General features: G+C 35.9%; 1 protein-coding gene across 1 annotated transcript in view; it reads left to right on the plus strand.

The window, feature by feature from the left end:
• Positions 1 to 18,119, plus strand: part of LOC134842532 (uncharacterized) — a 102,732-nt gene extending 84,613 nt beyond the window's left edge. The window contains exons 2-7 of the mRNA XM_063858914.1: positions 2,596 to 2,856; positions 2,921 to 3,112; positions 3,224 to 3,462; positions 14,890 to 14,970; positions 15,046 to 15,274; positions 16,932 to 18,119. Of these exons, the coding sequence (XP_063714984.1) occupies positions 2,607 to 2,856; positions 2,921 to 3,112; positions 3,224 to 3,462; positions 14,890 to 14,970; positions 15,046 to 15,274; positions 16,932 to 17,407 (1,467 nt within the window). The 5' untranslated portion in view covers positions 2,596 to 2,606 and the 3' untranslated portion in view covers positions 17,408 to 18,119. The remainder of the gene's footprint in view (positions 1 to 2,595; positions 2,857 to 2,920; positions 3,113 to 3,223; positions 3,463 to 14,889; positions 14,971 to 15,045; positions 15,275 to 16,931) is intronic.
• The last annotated feature ends 3,369 nt before the right edge of the window (positions 18,120 to 21,488 follow it).

Genomic DNA, 21,488 nt, shown 5'->3' on the forward strand with positions numbered 1-21,488 from the left:
GTCCAGCTAAGTTCCAAGCTATCTAAAAACCCTTGACAACGCCCCACACTCGGGCTCTTTATTGAGGTTACTGGGTTAAATTGCTAGGTTGATCGAAACGATCGAACTTGTAAAACAGTATGGGTATACTATTTAATTAATATAAAGGTTTGATCCAACTAATCTGGTGTCAAAGTCACTGTCTTTTTTCGTTTTATGGTTTTTGTTTCGCTTTTTTGTCTTTTTGCTCGTGTTTTTGTTCCCCTAGTTGCCCCCCTTTACTCGGTTAGCTAAACCTCGTTCGGAGAGCGTACCAGGAAGTTTTCTTGAGTTTTCTTAAAAAGCTATCACGGTACAACCGGAAGGTTTGCACGTTCCTGTCGAACCGTACCGCCGGTACTCTAGAATGGGCATTCAGCCCGAAGCTGTCTCAAGTGGGTTCGACTCCGTAGTCTTGATGTCGTAAACACCCAGGAGCGCCATAAAAACACTATGTAACATTCGTCTACTGCAGTCACACATGAGGCTTAAGAAAAATAGGCCCTATAACCACTGGCTCAAGGGTCAGGGACACTATCTCTTGTGTTTTTCTACCTCAAGAACGGTCGGAGCCAGTTCGGTTCGTTTGTGACATGAGACTACGACCCGTTACAGCTTAAAGGCTACTACTAAAATATCCCCCCACTCTAGAATTAGAAACGTCCCCATACTTAGGTCTCTAGATACCCAAAATACATGAACGCCGTTAAAAACCGGGTTGGAACAATCTGTTAAGTTACTTTTTATTAGACAGTGTAACTTTGATCCATTTCAGATGGATCAACCCAAAACTCGCCTTACCTCAACATAACAATCATAAAACACACTCTAGAAATTTAAATTAGTACTCACATTGTAGCACACTCAAGAAGGGGAAGTACTTCAGTCGGTAATTAACTCAAGAATTAAATAATGTAACTAAATGAGTTTTAATGTTTATCAGTTTCAATAACGAGGACAAGTCTTAACTCTAGGATATAGTTTCTCGTGAACCATTGGGACACTCAAGTTGTCCACCTTTCCGTCGAAGGTTCACTCTGGTCCAGCTCAAATAATCGTTCTCTCGGGAATACTCTGTCTTCTATTTCAGATGGGACAGCTCTACTCTTGTTCACTATGATGGAAATTGCGAATAGCAATTTCCTACCGATTTCTCTTGCAACTTTCCCGCGTTTTTCACTCGAACGTTCTGACTTCTCTCTTCTGATCTCCAGTTATCGCGAGAAAATCGTGCATGACAGGTTCCATTCGAAATTTAGAAAAATTAAATTTCACTCCAAAATCAAGTGTTTTATGCTTCTCTCAAGGTCAAACTTCCGAATATGACCGACTGGCACAGTTAAAAAGCTTTTCACGGTAATCCGGAAGGCTTCCGCGTTCCGAACTACCCTTCCGCTTCCGGCGGTTTAGGCCTATTAAGGGCATTAATTTGAGCATCCGCTCGGCGCGGAGTGCTCGTTAACGGTTCTGCCGGTCATGATGTTAAAAAAGAATAACACCCAGGAGCGCCATAAAAACATCTATGTAACATTCGCCCGGAAGATACATATCGACGGAAAACAAAGCTAGGTCCTAAGACAACTGGCCAACGTCTAAACAGAGCTTTACATGTTTTTCACCGTCTACCAAAGCCAGTTCTTTTGGTGGTCTTTCTAACATCGGGTCGACAAAAACGTTACTGTTCTCCGGCTTCGACCAGAACGCTCAAATTAACTTAATTACATGCAAAATCAGTGAGCTCATGGCTGGGTCTCAGTATCCCCACACTCCGAGATCACTCCTAAAATCAGGGCTACTACTACTTCTTGAATTATTATTGTTTGGTTCAGTAGATAAAAATCATCGTCTCCATCGAAGATGGATCAACCCTTTCCCCTAACTCCTAGCTTCTCATCCTAGGAAAATGAATTCAGATGTTAATCAAATTCAATTCAGGACATAACAGGGAAGCAAAAAGTTTATATAAAATGCTATGAGTTTCAGTCCCGAGACCCCTCCGGATTCTTGAATCCGGGGAAATAAGACCTCTATTTTCCTTCCGGAAGGCTGTCTTCTACCCTTCACCGTTGTTCGCAACGGCCTTGCAACTATTGTAGCGACACAATAGTTGCAACTCGGAACGGTCTCTGCTATTTCTGCTCGTCTCAAATTCCGATTCTAAGTTTTTCCGTTGTTATCGGCGCCGCAACTGTTGTTGTTGTGTTTCATTTCGGTTTTTCTGCCAAAATGGCCGTTTCTGACGTTTCTCAGAAACATGACGTCATACTTCGAAAATTTAAAAATTTGAAACACCAGAATATTCTAGCCTTCGCAGTTTGGCCAATCGTTCCAATAACACTGCTAATGCTTCAAAACTGCTAATTCGGAAGGTTAGCTGCTAAAATTTCGAATCTACATTTTCGTCCATTCTGGTCGAATGTCACAAATGGTGTTGTTCACCACGTCGTGCCACACAACCACTTTTTTCTCCTTCAGTGGACTGTCTTCCAGGAATCGTCGGAGGTTCTTTCTTTGGTTCAGCAAGTTGTTATTAACGAAATCATTATGAGATAGAATTTTGAAGGAAATCGTTTTTTAAGGTTTCGAATATGACTGATGAAACTTCTAAAATATCGCGTGTTTTACAACAGTGGTATCAATGTGACTACAGAAGCATCGCTGCTTCAAACTGGGAAATTAAAGTTGTTGATGGTTTTAAACATTTCATGAACAGATCTCAACTGGACGGTGATGGTTTGTACACGTGGAAGACAACAATTAAAGGAAAAGCCGCTTTTATTATTGTTACCTACCATTTTCCGAGTCTCCTGGGAATGGAGACAGTTAAGCTTTCTTCAGGTAAGTAGTTCATTTACTTCAGACGATATTTTTCAGCCGGATTGAGCAAAGGCTCTTCGTTTAGTTCAACTGGATTGTATCAGGAGTTCTGTGACCGAATCATTTGGGAAGGATGTAGAAGAGCAGTTTCTCGAAAAATTTGTAGATAAAGCGCTGATTGACTTTTTTCGTCCCCTCTATGAATCGAGAACGAGAAACGACGAGAGATCATTATTTGAGAAAGTTGAATCAACACTATCGGCGATGGAAAAAATTGGTAAGTTATGGTTGCGCCGAGTATTTATGTATAGGTTTGAAAATATCTGATGTATAATATAATTGAGGTTCTGCTAATCGAATTGGACTTATCATCTAACGCCAATTTCAGATGTTCTACAGCAGTTAATGGATATTCAGTCTTCAAACGAAAAGGAAATTCAACAACAGCGCAATAAACAAATCGCCAAAAAAGAGGAGCCGTTTACAAAGAATCAAACTGACTCCGTTCAGTTTACGAATAAAAATCCAGAAAACTATCCAGCTGAATTTCCAAGCTTGAGAGGAAGCGATCAAGAAGTATTGTCTCAGCCTGCCAAAAATAATCAGAATGCAGCTGCCAAAAAGCAAGTAGGTAGACAAAAAATTGAGAAATTGCATACAACAGGCAGCTGCCTGAGCAATTAAAAATAGAATCCAAAATTTTTGAGATTGTTTTTAAGCTCCGCGTAAATTTGACGACGCTTCAATGTCATTCTTCTGAGGGTTAACTTGGACAGTTGCATGAGTTCTCATCAATTAAAGATCACAATTCTCAACAGCCAAAAAGCTTTTGATCGATCTTATTTACATAGGACAGTCAATGGCAGGAAATATAATAAAAATAATTTACTAATTACAGAAATTTTTCATCATCAGTGAAAATTTAATTACTGATTTTTCTAATCTTGCCTCTGCAATATTCTTTTAACATGTGAAATAATCTTGGTCCTCAATCAGTTAGATTTTATTCACAACCTTGTAAAAGCAGTTATTACTACAGCAAGTGGTGTTGTGATTGATGGAAAGAAAAAACCAAACATTCAAAACTTGCAATTCAGAAATTCAGGTTTATATAAACATAGGAATCAACGAACTAAGGAAAAGTGTGTGCCTACTTCGCTCGAAGTTTCAAAAAAAACTGAGATTCAATGTCTTTAGTTTGTAGCTTGAGGTGTTTTTATGAGGCAGAGATGATTCTGTTTCATTCAAGTGAGATGATTCTGTTTCATTCAAATGCGATGATTCTGTTTCATGAAAACGCATCAACTGATACTTTTGACTGTGTAATCATCCGTATTGCTAGCGAATGAAAGAAGCTTCTAAAAACTTGTTCAATGCTTGCCGAACAAGTACGTCCTATTGAAAGCCTAAGGATATCCTCAATTTCATTCCTCTGAAAACTTCAACAAGGGGACTGCAATAAAAAACAAGAGAAGTTGGTTGCTGTGCAAGTTGCACCGAAAATTAATGAAAAAAGACGAAACATTTTTTCCCTCAGAATGTGAGTTTTTTCCGTGGTGTGTTGATTCGAACTAGACGAAACGTTAGAACATAAATAAGTTAGGCAGTATGTACAACAGTTGCATTGAAAAAAAATAATAATTATAAAATTTTAAATTAAAAAATTTTTTTTTTACGTTTGCGATTACAGGGTGGCCTCGGTATCAGTGCGGCCAGTGTTGACAAAGCCAATTCAGTACGAAGCGTGATCTGTCAGTGCCATATCATAAGCCAGTAAAGGAATGTCAGTGCATGAGCAGCTCTGAGATGAAGAAATTATTTAGGTTAAAAAAAATTGGGCCAATGAAAAAAGTTGGGTCGCTAAGCCAAAAAATGCTATTTTTTCAAAAAAATTCAGTGCCTGGGTTTTCTTTTATTTTCCTCAGCGCGAGTATCAATGCGTGCGCTTTCTCTGACGCTGTGGTCACCCTGGATTAGCAAGCGTTATCAAACCGGTCAATTGGTTCAAATAAAATCAAAAGTCAGACGGGAGTTCGCGCATGTGGCGAAGAGCTAACGCAAATAAAGACAAAAGACTTGTCTATAAAGACAAGGTCAATAGTCCGAATCTGGCCTGACCTGTTCTTTTTGTAAGCGGAAAATTGTCCGCTTATTGAAAAATCTTGGTCGGACTTCTGTTTGTCTGCTTTTTTGTCGGCTTAGTTGCCGCAGAAATGTTCGGTTTCTTTTCAGACTAGCAAGCTTGCGATGTTTAGTGTATTTGTACGAACCTTCTTTTTTTCTCACCTAACTCGCAAATAAATGGGTTCAATGAAGGTTCACTTATATGGAAATTTCACTGTAGCATTGGAAGTTGCACAGCATCTCGTCTCTGCTTTGTTTGTGGCTAGTGGTTGGCATTAACTAAGCGTCCGTGGTTAGAGCGTGAGACTCTCAATCTCTAGGTCGTAGGTTCAAATCCGAGACGTGGCTGAATTTGGGCTAATTCGAGGCTTATTTTATTTATTTTTTCGTTTTGCACTTTATAGAGGTGGTTTTTGTCGTGTTCTGGCTAGTGTCTGCGAAGCGCAGATTCGACTCCATGTTAGCATTTTGAAAGCTGTGATGGTGCAGAAAATTTTGTTTCAGGAGTTTTTGTCCTTCATGAAATGTTAATATTTTTTTGGTGAAAATATAACGATTTTTTGAAGTTTTTTACCCTTGTGATAAGGGTATTGCAATCGGGTTCTTTTTTCCGTAAACAATTTTGTCCACAGGAAGATCTCCAATTTCAAGATCTCCAGTTTTTGCAGGTTGCACTCTGAACTACATCAGCCGCTAGTCTCTCTGCTGGAAACTGCAACAGACAAAGTTTGAGCATGGTAGCATTTTGAATATCCGTCCTATTCGAAGTTTGCTTTTTAGGGTTGTAATTTTACCAACTTGTTTTTTTTTTTAATTTCCATTTTTTAGCTTTCTTCTTTTTTTTCTCGGTTAAAAAAAATTCGGCCTATAGTATTTCGGCTTATTAGATTCATATGGCATCCTTTAATCACCAAAAAAAATGTGTACGTGTGTGGCAAATTTTTATCAGTTTTTAAGTTTTTTACTTTCATTTTTGTTTTTTCTTTTTTCTCGGGTTGATAAATTTTGGCCTATTTAGTATTGGCTTATTGGCCTCATATTTAAAAAAGTTTTAATGTGTTTTGAGGGGAATGGGGGATAAAAACTTATATTAGTTTTTGAGTTTTTTGAATTTTTTCGACCGAAGGATTTCGACTTTTTTGACTTTTTTCGACCTCTCAGGTAATTTCGCCTTGTTCACAGCTTGGTAAATTTTCTTATTCTTTTTTTATTTGTTTTTGTCTCTGTGTGACTTATTGAATCTTTTGTTTTCATTAGTTTTGATGGGTTTCGACATTTCTGATTTTTTAATCAATTTTTTTTTCTGATTTAGTGGCTGTTTTGTATTGTATCGCAAGTGGTGCGAAGCTCGGCTTCGCCTCTGTGTTTCGGTTTTTGATTTGTCTTTTCACTTGCTGGTAATCGTAGTCATACATTTTTTATCGCTGAATTGATTTGAAATCCCAGACTTATTCTTAGCTCATTGTGTTATAAGGGTTGATCACGAGTCGTTAAACGTAGTTCATACTCTTATATAGGTGCTGATGATTTTTTCCCGTTTTTTTAGTGCCTGGGTTTTCTTTTATTTTCCTCAGCGCGAGTATCAATGCGTGCGCTTTCTCTGACGCTGTGGTCACCCTGGATTAGCAAGCGTTATCAAACCGGTCAATTGGTTCAAATAAAATCAAAAGTTAGACGGGAGTTCGCGCATGTGGCGAAGAGCTAACGCAAATAAAGACAAAAGACTTGTCTATAAAGACAAGGTCATCAGTCCGAATCTGGCCTTACCTGTTCTTTTTGTAAGCGGAAAATTGTCCGCTTATTGAAAAATCTTGGTCGGACTTCTGTTTGTCTGCTTTTTTGTCGGCTTAGTTGCCGCAGAAATGTTCGGATTCTTTTCAGACTAGCAAGCTTGCGAGGTTCAGTGTATTTGTACGAACCTCCTTTTTTCTCACCTAACTAGCAAATAAATGGGTTCAATGAAGGTTCACTTATATGGAAATTTCACTGTAGCATTGGAAGTTGCACAGCATCTCGTCTCTGCTTCAAATGTGGCTAGTGGTTGGCATTAACTAAGCGTCCGTGGTTAGAGCGCGAGACTCTCAATCTCTAGGTCGTAGATTTAAATCCGAGACGTGCCTGAATTTGGGCTAATTCGAGGCTTATTTTATTTATTTTTTCGTTTTGCATTTTATAGAGGTGGTTTTTGTCGTGTTCTGGCTAGTGTCTGCGAAGCGCAGATTCGACTCCATGTTAGCATTTTGAAAGCTGTGATGGTGCAGAAAATTTTGTTTCAGGAGTTTTTGTCCTTCATGAAATGTTAATATTTTTTTGGTGAAAATATAACGATTTTTTGAAGTTTTTTACCCTTGCGATAAGGGTATTGCAATCGGGTTCTTTTTTTCCGTAAACAATTTTGTCCACAGGAAGATCTCCAATTTCAAGATCTCCAGTTTTTGCAGGTTGCACTCTGAACTACATCAGCCGCTAGTCTCTCTGCTGGAAACTGCAACAGACAAAGTTTGGGCATGGTAGCATTTTGAATATCCGTCCTATTCGAAGTTTGCTTTTTAGGGTTGTAATTTTACCAACTTGTTTTTTTTAATTTCCATTTTTTAGCTTTCTTCTTTTTTTTCTCGGTTAAAGAAAATTCGGCCTATAGTATTTCGGCTTATTAGCTTCATATGGCATCCTTTAAAAACCAAAAAAAAATGTGTACGTGTGTGGCAAATTTTTATCAGTTTTTAAGTTTTTTTCTTTCATTTTTGTTTTTTCTTTTTTCTCGGGTTGATAATTTTTGGCCTATTTAATATTGGCTTATTCGCCTCATATTTAAAAAAGTTTTAATGTGTTTTGAGGGGAATGGGGGATAAAAACTTATATTAGTTTTTGAGTTTTTTGAATTTTTTCGGCCTAAGGATTTCGACTTTTTTGACTTTTTTCGACCTCTCAGGTAATTTCGCCTTGTTCACAGCTTGGTAAATTTTCTTATTCTTTTTTTATTTGTTTTTGTCTCTGTGTGACTTATTGAATCTTTTGTTTTCATTAGTTTTGATGGGTTTCGACATTTCTGATTTTTTAATCATTTTTTTTTCTGATTTAGTGGCTGTTTTGTATTGTATCGCAAGTGGTGCGAAGCTCGGCTTCGCCTGTGTTTCAGTTTTTGATTTGTCTTTTCACTTGCTGGTAATCGTAGTCATACATTTTTTATCGCTGAATTGATTTGAAATCCCAGACTTATTCTTAGCTCATTGTGTTATAAGGGTTGATCACGAGTCGTTAAACGTAGTTCATACTCTTATATAGGTGCTGATGATTTTTTCCCGTTTTTTAGTGCCTGGGTTTTCTTTTATTTTCCTCAGCGCGAGTATCAATGCGTGCGCTTTCTCTGACGCTGTGGTCACCCTGGATTAGCAAGCATTATCAAACCGGTCAATTGGTTCAAATAAAATCAAAAGTCAGACGGGAGTTCGCGCATGTGGCGAAGAGCTAACGCAAGTAAAGACAAAAGACTTGTCTATAAAGACAAGGTCAATAGTCCGAATCTGGCCTGACCTGTTCTTTTTGTAAGCGGAAAATTGTCCGCTTATTGAAAAATCTTGGTCGGACTTCTGTTTGTCTGCTTTTTTGTCGGCTTAGTTGCCGCAGAAATGTTCGGTTTCTTTTCAGACTAGCAAGCTTGCGAGGTTTAGTGTGTTTGTACGAACCTTCTTTTTTTCTCACCTAACTCGCAAATAAATGGGTTCAATGAAGGTTCACTTATATGGAAATTTCACATTAGCATTGGAAGTTGCACAGCATCTCGTCTCTGCTTCAAATGTGGCTAGTGGTTGGCATTAACTAAGCGTCCGTGGTTAGAGCGCGAGACTCTCAATCTCTAGGTCGTAGGTTCAAATCCGAGACGTGGCTGAATTTGGGCTAATTCGAGGCTTATTTTATTTATTTTTTCGTTTTGCACTTTATAGAGGTGGTTTTTGTCGTGTTCTGGCTAGTGTCTGCGAAGCGCAGATTCGACTCCATGTTAGCATTTTGAAAGCTGTGATGGTGCAGAAAATTTTGTTTCAGGAGTTTTTGTCCTTCATGAAATGTTAATATTTTTTTGGTGAAAATATAACGATTTTTTGAAGTTTTTTACCCTTGCGATAAGGGTATTGCAATCGGGTTCTTTTTTTCCGTAAACAATTTTGTCCACAGGAAGATCTCCAATTTCAAGATCTCCAGTTTTTGCAGGTTGCACTCTGAACTACATCAGCCGCTAGTCTCTCTGCTGGAAACTGCAACAGACAAAGTTTGAGCATGGTAGCATTTTGAATATCCGTCCTATTCGAAGTTTGCTTTTTAGGGTTGTAATTTTACCAACTTGTTTTTTTTTTAATTTCCATTTTTTAGCTTCTTTTTTTTCTCGGTTAAAGAAAATTCGGCCTATAGTATTTCGGCTTATTTGCTTCATATGGCATCCTTTAATAACCAAAAAAAAATGTGTACGTGTGTGGCAAATTTTTATCAGTTTTTAAGTTTTTTACTTTCATTTTTGTTTTTTCTTTTTTCTCGGGTTGATAAATTTTGGCCTATTTTATATTGGCTTATTGGCCTCATATTTAAAAAAGTTTTAATGTGTTTTGAGGGGAATGGGGGATTAAAACTTATATTAGTTTTTGAGTTTTTTGAATTTTTTCGACCTAAGGATTTCGACTTTTTTGAATTTTTTCGACCTCTCAGGTAATTTCGCCTTGTTCACAGCTTGGTAACTTTTCTTATTCTTTTTTATTTGTTTTTGTCTCCGTGTGACTTATTGAATCTTTTGTTTTTATTCGTTTTGATGGGTTTCGACATTTCTGATTTTTTTAATTTTTTTCTGATTTAGTGGCTGTTTTGTATGGTATCGCAAGTGGTGCGAAGCTCGGCTTCGCCTCTGTGTTTCAGTTTTTGATTTGTCTTTTCACTTGCTGGTAATCGTAGTCATATATTTTTTTATCGCTGAATTGATTTGAAATCCCAGACTTATTCTTAGCTCATTGTGTTATAAGGGTTGATCACGAGTCGTTAAACGTAGTTCATACTCTTATATAGGTGCTGATGATTTTTTCCCGTTTTTTTAGGAAAAGTCTTTTGTTCATGTATTGTGTTGTGATTTTGTTTTTTGTTTCTTTTTGATTTCCACGCAAAATCAGGCACCAATAATTATCGGAATGGGTCGAGTGATTTATCATATTTAAGCCTTTTTAGTCGTAATTCGAACAACATTTTAAGAATTCGAAAAAAAATTCTCAATGTCGAGAAAAACCAGTTTGAAATGTTTTACTTTTGGTCCAATTCCAAGCTAATAAGGTTCAGGCTTACAAAAGCCTACTTATGCTTTTTGAAGGCTGAAAAATTTTGTTTGATTTAGGCGCCAATTTGGGAATGAAAAATTTCAAAAAGCAAAATGTTTCTCCAAAAAAGATTTTTAACGATTTTTTTCCCCTTTTTTAGCCATTTTTCTGCAAAAAATGTTTTCCAATTGGCATTATTTACTATAATTGTCGAATATGCCTAAGTTTTCTTTTTTCGTTCAGATCGGTTTATCACACCACGCAGATAAGACGAAACTAATTTGGAAATATTTTTTTTTGTTATTTTTTCAAGACTATGATCGGAACAATCTGTGCTACTTTTAGGCTAGCCTTGTTAGTTTCTGGTAATTTTAGTTGCGAACAGCAAATCATATTATAACACCTACTAGGCTTCTCCCGTTAAAAAATTGTTTGCATAGGACTCATCTCCCTTGAGATCTCCGGTTTTGTAAATTACCAGTTTTTCAAATTTGATTCGCTTTTAGATTTAATCAGCTGGAACGTTTTTGGCTGAAGTGTCGATTTAGTCGCCCCATATTGCTTCGTTTGATAGCAGAGAAAAGGTGTTTATACACATGATTTAATGGGAGATGGGTTTCAAAATTAGTGTGATATATTACAATATGTGGTAGGTTCAATTTCAATAGCTGGATCGCTTTTTGTTATACTTCGCACATTATTTATAATTTATTTCAAAAGAAATCAAATTTGATTTTTTTAATAGCATTTCCTTTAGCAGAGCAATGTATTTACAAAAACTATATTAGTACTAGTACAATTAATTGAAAATGAAATGACTATATTATGCATTATAGTTCTGAAATTTAATACATGCACTATACTCAAAATTAACACCTATTGTAACATATCGCCAAAATTACTTAATAGCAATTTTTTTCAGCTTAGTGTGTGTTCAAGTTTTCTCTGCGTAGTTAACCTTTCGGAAAGTTTGATTAAATGCAAAATCAAGACTTGTTATTGTTTTTTTTTTGGCATTTCGCCTAATTTGAATTCAGAGCAAACATATGAAAATTTTGGTAGTTTTTCAAACATTTTTTTTGACTGATTGGAGTTAGTCTCAGTTTCTATCACATAGCTTAACAGGCTATCTCGTTGTTACTTTACAACATATCTATTGCTGCAGAGTTTTGTCTTGGAGAAGGTTTCCTGAATATGAAAAAGCTGTATGGTGATGTAATTTGTGCTGCGGAATTCGATAATTGAAATCACAATTTGCTCTTATCTATCTTCCTTGAGCTGAACCTAAGGTCCTGGTTTTTTCTAAAAAAATACCAAGTACAATCTTGTTCACTTGCATGGAATATCACCAAACTTCTGATGCTGTGTAGTTTTTTGTGTATAATAGATAAAAGTTTCCATAACAGTCTCTTGGATATATTTAGTCTGTGGTTATAGTATTTTGCAAGAATTTCAAAGAAGCGAGTTTTATGTATTTGGGCCGTTTGCTTTGTCAGATAAAGAACAAAATTTTAAAACGAAACTGCATTATTGTTGAAACTTATTCAGGCTTTAATTTTTATTTTGGTGGCTTGGCGTTTGATTTTTCTTCTATCGCTCCTTATAGTCATTTTTCTTATCGAACTCAAATCACGCTCGCGGGTAGCAAAAGCGAAAATTGTGCTAGAAAAGTTTCAAAAGGGATTTTGTTTCCAGAATTCAGCAAAAAAAATAGTTTATGTGGATCCTGTTTTTTTCTTTACTGGGAAATAAATAACTTTTGTCACAGGTTGACTGAATTTTCAGTCATTTGCTAGTCCATTCTTTTATCAATTAACAGGCGGATTGTATGAAGTTTTTTCTCTTATGTTGCTCATAAATTTACTAACTCTTTTTCTTTATTCAGCTTGAAAGGTTTCGGCTTATTACTTTTGCTAAAACAAGTTTCGTAATCGGGAAGTAGACTTTTTCCCCCGTAAACAATTATTCTTTCATCTGAAGTTTGTTTTAATTGAAGTTAGTTTATTAGAGAACCTTGGCAACTTCGTGACTGCTTTCCCCTTGGTCGTACGGTATCGCAGTTGTCTCTGTTCCCTAAAATTGAGGGATTGAGTCCCGGCCGGACCTTGTTTTTTCAGCTTGTATGAAATTATTTTAAAAATAATCGGGAATAATTTAATTGTCGGGCATTTGCTCGTCTGCTTATGTTTTTTTTTGGCTTAGTTGCGACATCGTAGAATTTTTGGAGCAGTCAGCATTTTTTGTCGTAGATGCAAGTGTTTTTGATGTATTCCTGTAATTTGTAAAATGAATAGCCCTGACTTAAAATCTGTTCTTTTTCGTTTTGCTTCTTTGATTGATTGCTTTATTCAGTCTTAATGTCTGTTCTTAAAATCTGTTCTTTTTCGTTTTGCTTCTCTGATTGATAGCTTTATTCAGTCTTAATGCTTTTGGTTTATGTTTTATCGGCTTAGTTACCTTGGTATGTGTCGCTTCAAGGTCAGAAAATGATTGAATGAAAAAATCAGGTTGTTTTGCAAAATTTAAAAATTTAATTGCATTTCTAATGACATTTTTTGTTTTTGGCTTAATGAGTTGATTAAAGCGGCTGATTTTGACTCAATGAACGCGTTGTAGGCTTAGTGGCTGGTCGTAAAAAATTTAAAAAAATTTATGCTGTTATGTTGCTTGACTGTTTTTCTGAAAAGTTCTCTTTTCTATTTACTAGCTTGCAATTCTGTGCTTGAGCTGTATCGCAAGTGATGCAAAGCTCCGCTTTGCCTTTGTTTTTTATATCGGCTTAGCGGCCTCATTTTGAGAGGTTTGCTGAGAAAAATATGTTTTTATCTATATAAATAATTTGAGAGGGACTTGAAAACTTGTTTTTGTTTAAGTTTTTTTACCCTTGCGATAAGCAAGTGTATTGACATCGGGTACTAGACTTTTTCCGTAAATAACTTGGTTGATAGGACTCACCTAGGGTACCTGGGTTCTTTATAAATTCGAATTTGTGTCTCATGTACTTTTAGCCTTTGTCTTCTACCCTTTTAACCTGGACGTAACGAATACGCCTGGGTCGGCAAAGATGCTGAGTTCGAAATTGTCCAGGACCTGCTCTTTTCACACGGAAAATATTCGATTTCAAATAAAATTGTCGGCATAATATTTGTCTACTTATGTTTTGTCGGCTTAGTTTCCACATTTACGAATCATTTATTTTTGCTGCAAAAAATTGTTTGCTGTTGTTTTTAGTGTTATAGCGTTTTCAGAATCCGGTCGAAGCAAATTTTGATTATTAATTTGGTTGTAGTTTTACCAAATCCATTTCGTCGTTTTTGTCTTTTATTGACTTGATCGGTTTTGGCTTATTTTATATCGACTTGAAGGGGAAGGGGACTTGACAATTTTTGTTTGTTAGAAATATTTTGAAGTTTTTTGGCATTAAGTGTTTCTGCTCAGGTTGTTTTGGTTTTTAACGCTTTAAAGTTTTTTTCCGCTGCTTTTTAAAATTCATTTCCTTTGTTTTGATAGATCTAATTGTAAGTATTATTATAAAATATCGGTATTACTGTTTTGCTGATAGTTTTTCGGCTATATGGTTGTCGCTTAAGCTCTTGGTTTAGTTTTTAAAGTGTATACCACCTTGCATTCGGTACAAAAACGGCTTTCGTGTATTTTATTTGGCAGTACGTTTTTCAATTTTGCCGAACAATTTTGATTGATATTCTGCTGAATAGCTGTCGGCTTTATTTCTGTCGGCCTATTTACCGAATATACTGCTTCCTAAAATTTTCTAATTTTATTCATGAAATCGTAAGACTTTGCCCCCAATCTTAATTGTTCAATTTCAATCCCACTTGGAACTCATAAAAATTTAAATATGAAAAGCTTTTGATTTTTATTTTGTTCGTTTGGTTTTCTAGTTCTTTCTTCAACGGTAACGACCTTCAGATCCTCTTTGATAGTTATTGAGTGTCCTGCTGTTTTTATCCTACACTTGTTGTATCGCAAGTGGTGCAAGAATTGTCGGCTTTGTTACCGTTTTGTTTCGATGATAATTTAACTTTATATTGTCCTACTTGGCATGTTTTTAAAAAGATTTTTGGTTCGAGGCAAAATTAAGACAACAATATGAAAGTTTTGGTCGATCAATTTTTTCAGCTTTTTTCAAAAAAGATCCATTTTTAAGCTTGTTTTTCCTTTGGGTAGTTTGTCATGTTTTCTTGTGGTGCTAAGCAAGGGTTGCGAAGCTTTGTTAAAATTGTAAATTACCCCTTTTTCATGAAGTGATATTACTTTTTCTAAGAAGCAATGGGAAGGCGCATTAGAGATTTCGTAATATTTTTTCAGTTATCTCATAGCTTTTGCTAGTGTCCATGTGCAAAGTGAAGACACTTTTTGGGGTTGTGTAAAGGCAAACTTATTTTTTGCTGTTTGTCGAATTGGGCTAACTTCATCACAAAGTGTCAATCGTAAAAAAAATGTGAACTAAAGGGCTATCAGAAAAGTCTCAACAATAAAAAAAAATGTGTGAAATTGAAAAAATTTTGATGATATAGTTTTTCTTTGGAGCTAAAAAATTGAAAAAACAATAATAAGTTTTTTTTTGAGTTTTTGAGCACATTGACAATTTTCCAACTGTCGGTTTATGCTATTTAAGTATAAAGAGATCAAATATGACCTGGAGCCACAACCTGTAGACCCAAGAGAAAAGGAAAAACAAGAAAAATTGGAAAAGCATGTAAGTGTTATCAAATCAATGCTACTATTGCTGAAACCGAGAAACTATTTAAAGCTTTAATTATTTGATTTCTAGTTTGCGACGAGAAAGGAGTTTGAGCAAGCATATAAGTTTTTCATCTCGAAAGATTATCCAGAAAGGAGGTCGAAAGTGAAAGAAGTTCCCGGTGATTTATTCCAATCTATTGACAGTCTGGCACACTGTGTTTCTGAAGATTTCTCCATGTCTGCTGGAATTGCTACTCAATTCGGAAAGCGGTTCCCACCAATGCAAGATGTGTGCTTTAATATGTATGTCTACAAAGGTAATTATCAACTCCTCAATTTATTGAAACATATAGAAACCTACGCATGTGTTATTCGGGACTAACAAGCATAAGTTCTTATTGAGTCTTAATGAAGGAAATTAAGACACCTATTAAGGACGTGTTTTTTTTCGGAGAAAGTCTTAAAGGTTGTTAACATCTTAAATTAGTTTTTTTTTGTTCTGAACATTGAAAATGTGGAGGAACTTTCTATTCGGGTGTGTTTTAGTTTTTTTCTCTTTGTTTTCCATGCAAAATCAGCTACCACAAATAATGATCGGACTGGGTTGGGTGATATATCATATTAAAACCCTTTCAGTCGTGATTTGAACGGCATTAAAAAATTTCAAAAAGTTTTCCCATAACGAAAAAAATCGGTTTGAATTTTTTTGGTTTTTCGTCTAATTTCGAGCGAGTGAGCAGGCTTACATTAGCTTATAAACATTAGCATAAGCCCTGAAAATTTATTTTTTCTCAATTGAAGTTAATTTTAGGAGCTTTTAGCTTTATCTTAGAAATCAAAAACTACAAAAATTTGGAAAAATTTTTTTGAAAAATTTTTTTTTAAAAGTTAAATTTTTCTAATCGTTATTTGTCTTCAAAATTTATTTTCCAATTTGCATATTTTACAATGACTGACCAAAATGCCTAAGCTCTTCTTTTTCGCTCAGATTCTTTTATCACACCACGCCGAAAAAAAACCACACGAATTTGAAAAAATATATATAATTTTGTTGTATTTTTTTAAAGACTGGTCGGAACATTCTGTGCTACTTGCACAGTAACCGGCTATCCTTGTTTTCGGTTATCATTTTGTTTCTTTTAAGTCAATTTAAGGTTAAATTCAATTTATAAAAGGAGGCTTATTTATGTTCTCGGAAACTCATGTTTTAAAGGAAAGCTCAAAAATTGGACGAACCTCCAGTTTATTAACTCCAATTTTTCGAAAATCAGTCCTATAGTGTCTTATCAGTTTCTTAAATTGCGATTAATGGAATTAGGAAACTTGATCGGCAAAAGAAAACGAGTTTTGGATGTATAAACAACGAATTTTCAGGTCCAAATGTGATTCGAAGACATGGTATTTTATTTTTAGAAGTCCTGCTCATCGTTTTCTTCAACAAAGTGCAAATGGCGCAAAAAAATGTGATTTGTTTTTCCATGTGGAGTAAAAAAAAATAAGCTATTCATACAGTTTCTTCAAATTGGATCGATTTTATCAAGAAAGATTCAATCATACAAGATTACAGAAAATCAGAGAGCCTTCAGATTATGTAAAATCTTGATTTTCTTAAATTGAATCGTTTGATCTCCTCAAGTTGATAAAACTTTTCCAACGTATCTTGGCTTAGTTTACCCAAGCAAACGCTTGTGTAATTATACAATTTTTTTTTCAACTTGAGCATTTCAGTATGTGTTGTGTCCGCATTAGTGGTGGGCAGTTATAAGTAAAACAAGGCGAAATTGCGCAGTTGTGAGGACAAAAGTAAAACTAGAGGTCTGGGGCTCCAATCTCGTAAAGGCAGATTTTTAATATTCAATGGTCATTAACCTTATCTTGTATTTTCTTGTGAATTGAAGATCCCTTTTGCCATTTTCTGCTTGTTTGCGAAGTAGAGTTTCATCCTCTGTGTCGAACGTATAAGTTATTGTTTAGGCGGCGTCGCTCCTTTCGAAGACCGAAAAGGCAGGAGGTTTATTTACAACCTGGTCACCAAAGAAAAGTTCAACGACAAGCCGCTCTATCAAGACTTTCGCTCGTCGTTGCAGAAAATGCGAGACCATGCGGTGGGAAAAGCAGTGAAAGCGATCAGCATGCCTCAGATTGGATGCGGACTTGACTTGTTGGAGTGGGAGTATGTACGTGATATAATAGAGGAGACGTTCCATGATACGGACGTACAGATAACTGTGTATGTTTTGGAAGCGGCACCGTCTACTTCAAGAGGCGGAGGGTATACAGGAAAGAGTGCTCATGGGAACAGAAGAGGCGGTGATCAAAGACCTCACGGTAATGGCAGAGATACAGAGTCTAATTTCAGGCCCAATAAAATGAACAGGCAAGACCATGGTAACAGGCAAGACCATGGTAACAGGCAAGACCATGGTAACAAAAATCAGAAGAGGTTGTGAGAAAATAGTAATGAACTTTTATGATGTGTTTAATAAATATGAGCTTTTATCACCCACGTATAGCTTGTGGAGTATCACTCCCTCTACTTGAAAGAGTAAATTGCTTGTTTTCTGTGAAACGCTACTTCTTAAACCAAAATTACAAATTATTTTTAGATACGAAAATTGTGAGGTTAAATTAGTTACTAACTATGACGATGTGATTGACCAACATTGAATTGATGGTGTAACAATTTTTCAAAAAACGAGTGTTGTCAACCAGGCGTTTACTGATGATTTTGACTAGGCATAGATTTTCAAAAAACACATCCAAATGTGAGGATTTTTTGTTGACCAAACTGATTCGAAGCTTTCCTGAAGCACTAAATGTCAGTTCGCGAAAAAGTACCTAGTTGCTGTCATATTTTAAATCCTGGAATCCAAAACTGTATGGTCCGCGTTGTTTCTTGTGTATTAAAAATGTCGCTTTCACCTTCAATCCTGTGTTCAAAATATGTAAATAATTCGGCAATGTTGAAGCTTATTAATGGCTCATTTTCTCTTGAAAGGTTTAACTTCAGTGAAATTCTTTTTGTTTATCTATTGTGCTAAATCATGTTTGGTTTTGATAATTGATATTATACGCGTTGAACGCGCTTATCTTGTTACGGTGCCTTTGTATATTAACAACTATCCTGGTCCTCATTTAATTCAAATTGCATATTTCTCAGAATTTAGTTTTTTTTTTTCAGTAGCACACAAAAAAGTTTAAAAGATTTGTTCATTTTTTCTAGTGTAGAAGAACGAACTAATTGCTCGTATCTCGTACTTAAAGCACATTACAAACGACAATGTCATGAAAATGTGTGGTGAAACAGAAACATTTTCACATATCGTCCGTCGGAGGCAGTGGAAATACCTTATCATGTGCTGCGAACGAAGCCGACCCGCTACTCACGAATGACATTTCTAACTGAACCGGACCTTGACTGGAAGAGACCTCGTGGAGGAGTGAAATTGTCCTACGAGCGTATCATGAAGAAAAAAGCTGAATCAGTACTAATAAAACCTTTCCATCTGTCTCAATAAAAACTTGGAAGACCTGTTTGACGACGTTGGCCAATGATGGCAACCAGTAGAGACTATTTGTCAGAAGTGACGTCAATATCTAGACATGAGGTGGAAAAGACGACGACGACCAAGTCATTTTCACTAATAAAGGTTTTGATGATTTTTCGAGTTCAATCCAAGTAGGCAAATTGCGCTCTCCAATTATGAAAGTGGAAATGACTCAAAAAATGTGATTGAGTTCTAATTGATTTATTTGAACATGGATTTTTTGAACGTTTTATAGAGGAACAAAAAATTACCCATTAGTAAGAAAAAATTGCCTATTGTCTACAGAAATCCTTAGCCCATTTTTGTTATCAAGTCCTGCTCTTAATCAGGAACTCGACCAACTGGCAATCCAAAGGCCAGCTGTCGGTAGCTTTTCGACGAACCAAAATTTTGAAAGAGTTTTCGGTGCCAATATAAACTAAATTTGACGAGGTGAAATCTTTGAAAAAATGGCCTGTTTTGATATTTAAAAAAAAAAATTGCAAGCCGCCCAGAAAATAATGTCAAATAGAGGCTTAATAGGGTTTTGGGGAGGTTGGAAAGTTAGTTGTTCAATCTGACAAAAGGGTTGAGGAAATTTCTGAACATAATACGAAAAACTTCGAAGTTGCTACTTCAAAGTTTTGTTTCAGCTAAGTAATTTAGTTTGCAATGATAATTCCAAACAATAGTTTAGTTGATTCATAGACTTCATAGGTTTTGCTTTGGTTAACATATTTCCCAGAGTTCCCTACAACGTCAATTTTGACTTCTTTCAAAATTTTGCCTGCGATACTGAAATTTGTGGCAAAACTCCGGAAAATCTTTGATCTTAATCCGTATTAATAAAAATTTAACTGTCCGTGAATTTTTAATCCGGATTTTCTTTTGATCCGTGAATTAATATAAAAGAGTGTTTGCTCGATTTGTTAAGTGCAGCTCGGTGTCTTGTCAAAAAAATTAAAAGAATGTTTGTATGCTTGCGTACACCATCGTCAGCTTAGTGTATTATTGCGAACCTTCTTTTTTTCTAACCTAAGTCGCAAATATGGTGCCACTTTTGGGGCACGTTTACAGCTTTGTTAGCACGTGCTCTGGCATTCGAATATTAATAAGTTAACACAGTTGATGCATTTTTAATTCACCAAATGAACCGAAAAAAGCTTATTTGTTTTAAACAATATAGCAAATATAAAAACTCGATTTCAGAAATTTTCTAACTCAATATATCTCGCGATTTTTTGAATGCATAATTTATACATAATGTGGCTGTAGGCTTTCTGATTTGTTACATGCAAAGTTAGTGTGGATGCCTTCAGTTTGTTATATTCCAAATTTTTACTTGCAAAATTGTGTCAATTTGTATTTGATTCCACTTCTGCTGAATCGCATTGGCAATTTTTCAGCATACGTAGCTGTTTTATTGGTGACAAGTGCTTGTCGGTAGTTAAGCGTGCGTGGCTGAGTGTTTATTGTGTGAGGCAGACTCAAAATCTCTTGATTGTAGTAGGTTGCGGATCGAATCCTAGACCTAGACGAATTTACTAATTCGAGGCTTATTTCTATTATTTTTTCTTTTTGCACTTTCTAGGGCTGCTTTTTGTCGTGTTTGCGAAGCGAAGCTTCACCTCTGTGTTGTCAAGGTGTGTACTAGTGACTAGCGTATATCAATTTTGTCTGAGTTTTAGTGGAGATGAATTGTTAAAATTCTGTTTAAACACTCATTCGATGTTAAATCTACTAATTTGTTAGTTGAAATTCTGTTGCTTTTTTCATTTTATTTTACCAAACAAAGCTATGATCTCTAATTATAAGTTTTTTCCGGGTTCTTCAAGCTACCAAATTGATATAATAGCCTTTCGAACTCGTAGAAGCCTTCAACCAATTTAAGTTATAATTTGAAGGGTCGCCACATATTTATTTTGTAAAATTTATGCTTCCTTGCTTTATTTCCATGAAGAACTTATGCATGAACTCCACAAAAATAACTTTTTTTCCTGGGTTTTTGACTAGATTTTTGAGTTTTGCTGTTTTCAGCCTTAGTTTTAACAGGACACGTGCAGAGCAATAACTACTTCAAAATTTGTTATGTGGGTCGATTCAAGTTAAAAATATGTTAGGACCAAGAGAGCTAAAACAGGCGAACAGTAAAGGAGTATGTGGCCAGTCAACTTTAACGAAGTTCGTTTTGTTTTGAGAGAAGGATTGAGAGTACATGTCTTTGAAAAACTATGTCTCTGCAAAAACTCTTTGTCTTTACATGACATGAAAGGTTCCTGAACAAATTTTGACAAATTGTTTAGCTGAATGACTTGGCTAGACGGGTAGAGACAGGGGAGGATTTAGGGGGGGGGGGCGGACGCCCCCCCCCCCCTCAGGGATTCGACCCCCTGCCGACCCAAAGGGTCCCCCCTTTGATACTTTTTCAGAAATCCATTTTTGGCCGACCGAACCTAAAATTTTTCTCAAGGCGCCATTGGCGCCAATATATATTAACTTTGAGGGGGAGCGCGCGCCAAAAAAAAAACGCGATTTTTTTGTCAAAATTTTTCAAAAAGTGCCCAAAAACGGCTTTTTTGACTGTTTTTTCAAAAATTTGTTGAAAATCCGAACCACCACCCCCCCCTCGAGAAAATCCTAGATCCGCCCCTGGGTAGAGAGATTTCTTTTGACGTTTATTTTGTTCAAGTATAAAAGAACGAAGTGGTTTTCACTTATATAGGTTTGGATTTTTTTTCAGGAAAGTCCCCACAGTTGCAGTTAGTTAGCAAGCGTTATCAAATCATTTTATAGAATTTTTCGGGTTAACAACAAGAAATCACTTTTTTTTTAGTTTTTGGTTAAGAAAATCATTGAATCATTTGGACAGCTTACTTAATCAGTATAGCAAGTTCGTTGTATCAGTTTAGGCAACTAGTGGCAACTAATTTTGTCGGATTAGTTGCGACCAAACGAATTTCGCTGATGATATAAGCTTCTTTCACTATCATTAAAAACCCTTTCA

Source organism: Symsagittifera roscoffensis, chromosome 3 (assembly GCF_963678635.1).
Source record: "Symsagittifera roscoffensis chromosome 3, txSymRosc1.1, whole genome shotgun sequence".
NCBI lineage: Eukaryota > Metazoa > Xenacoelomorpha > Acoela > Convolutidae > Symsagittifera > Symsagittifera roscoffensis.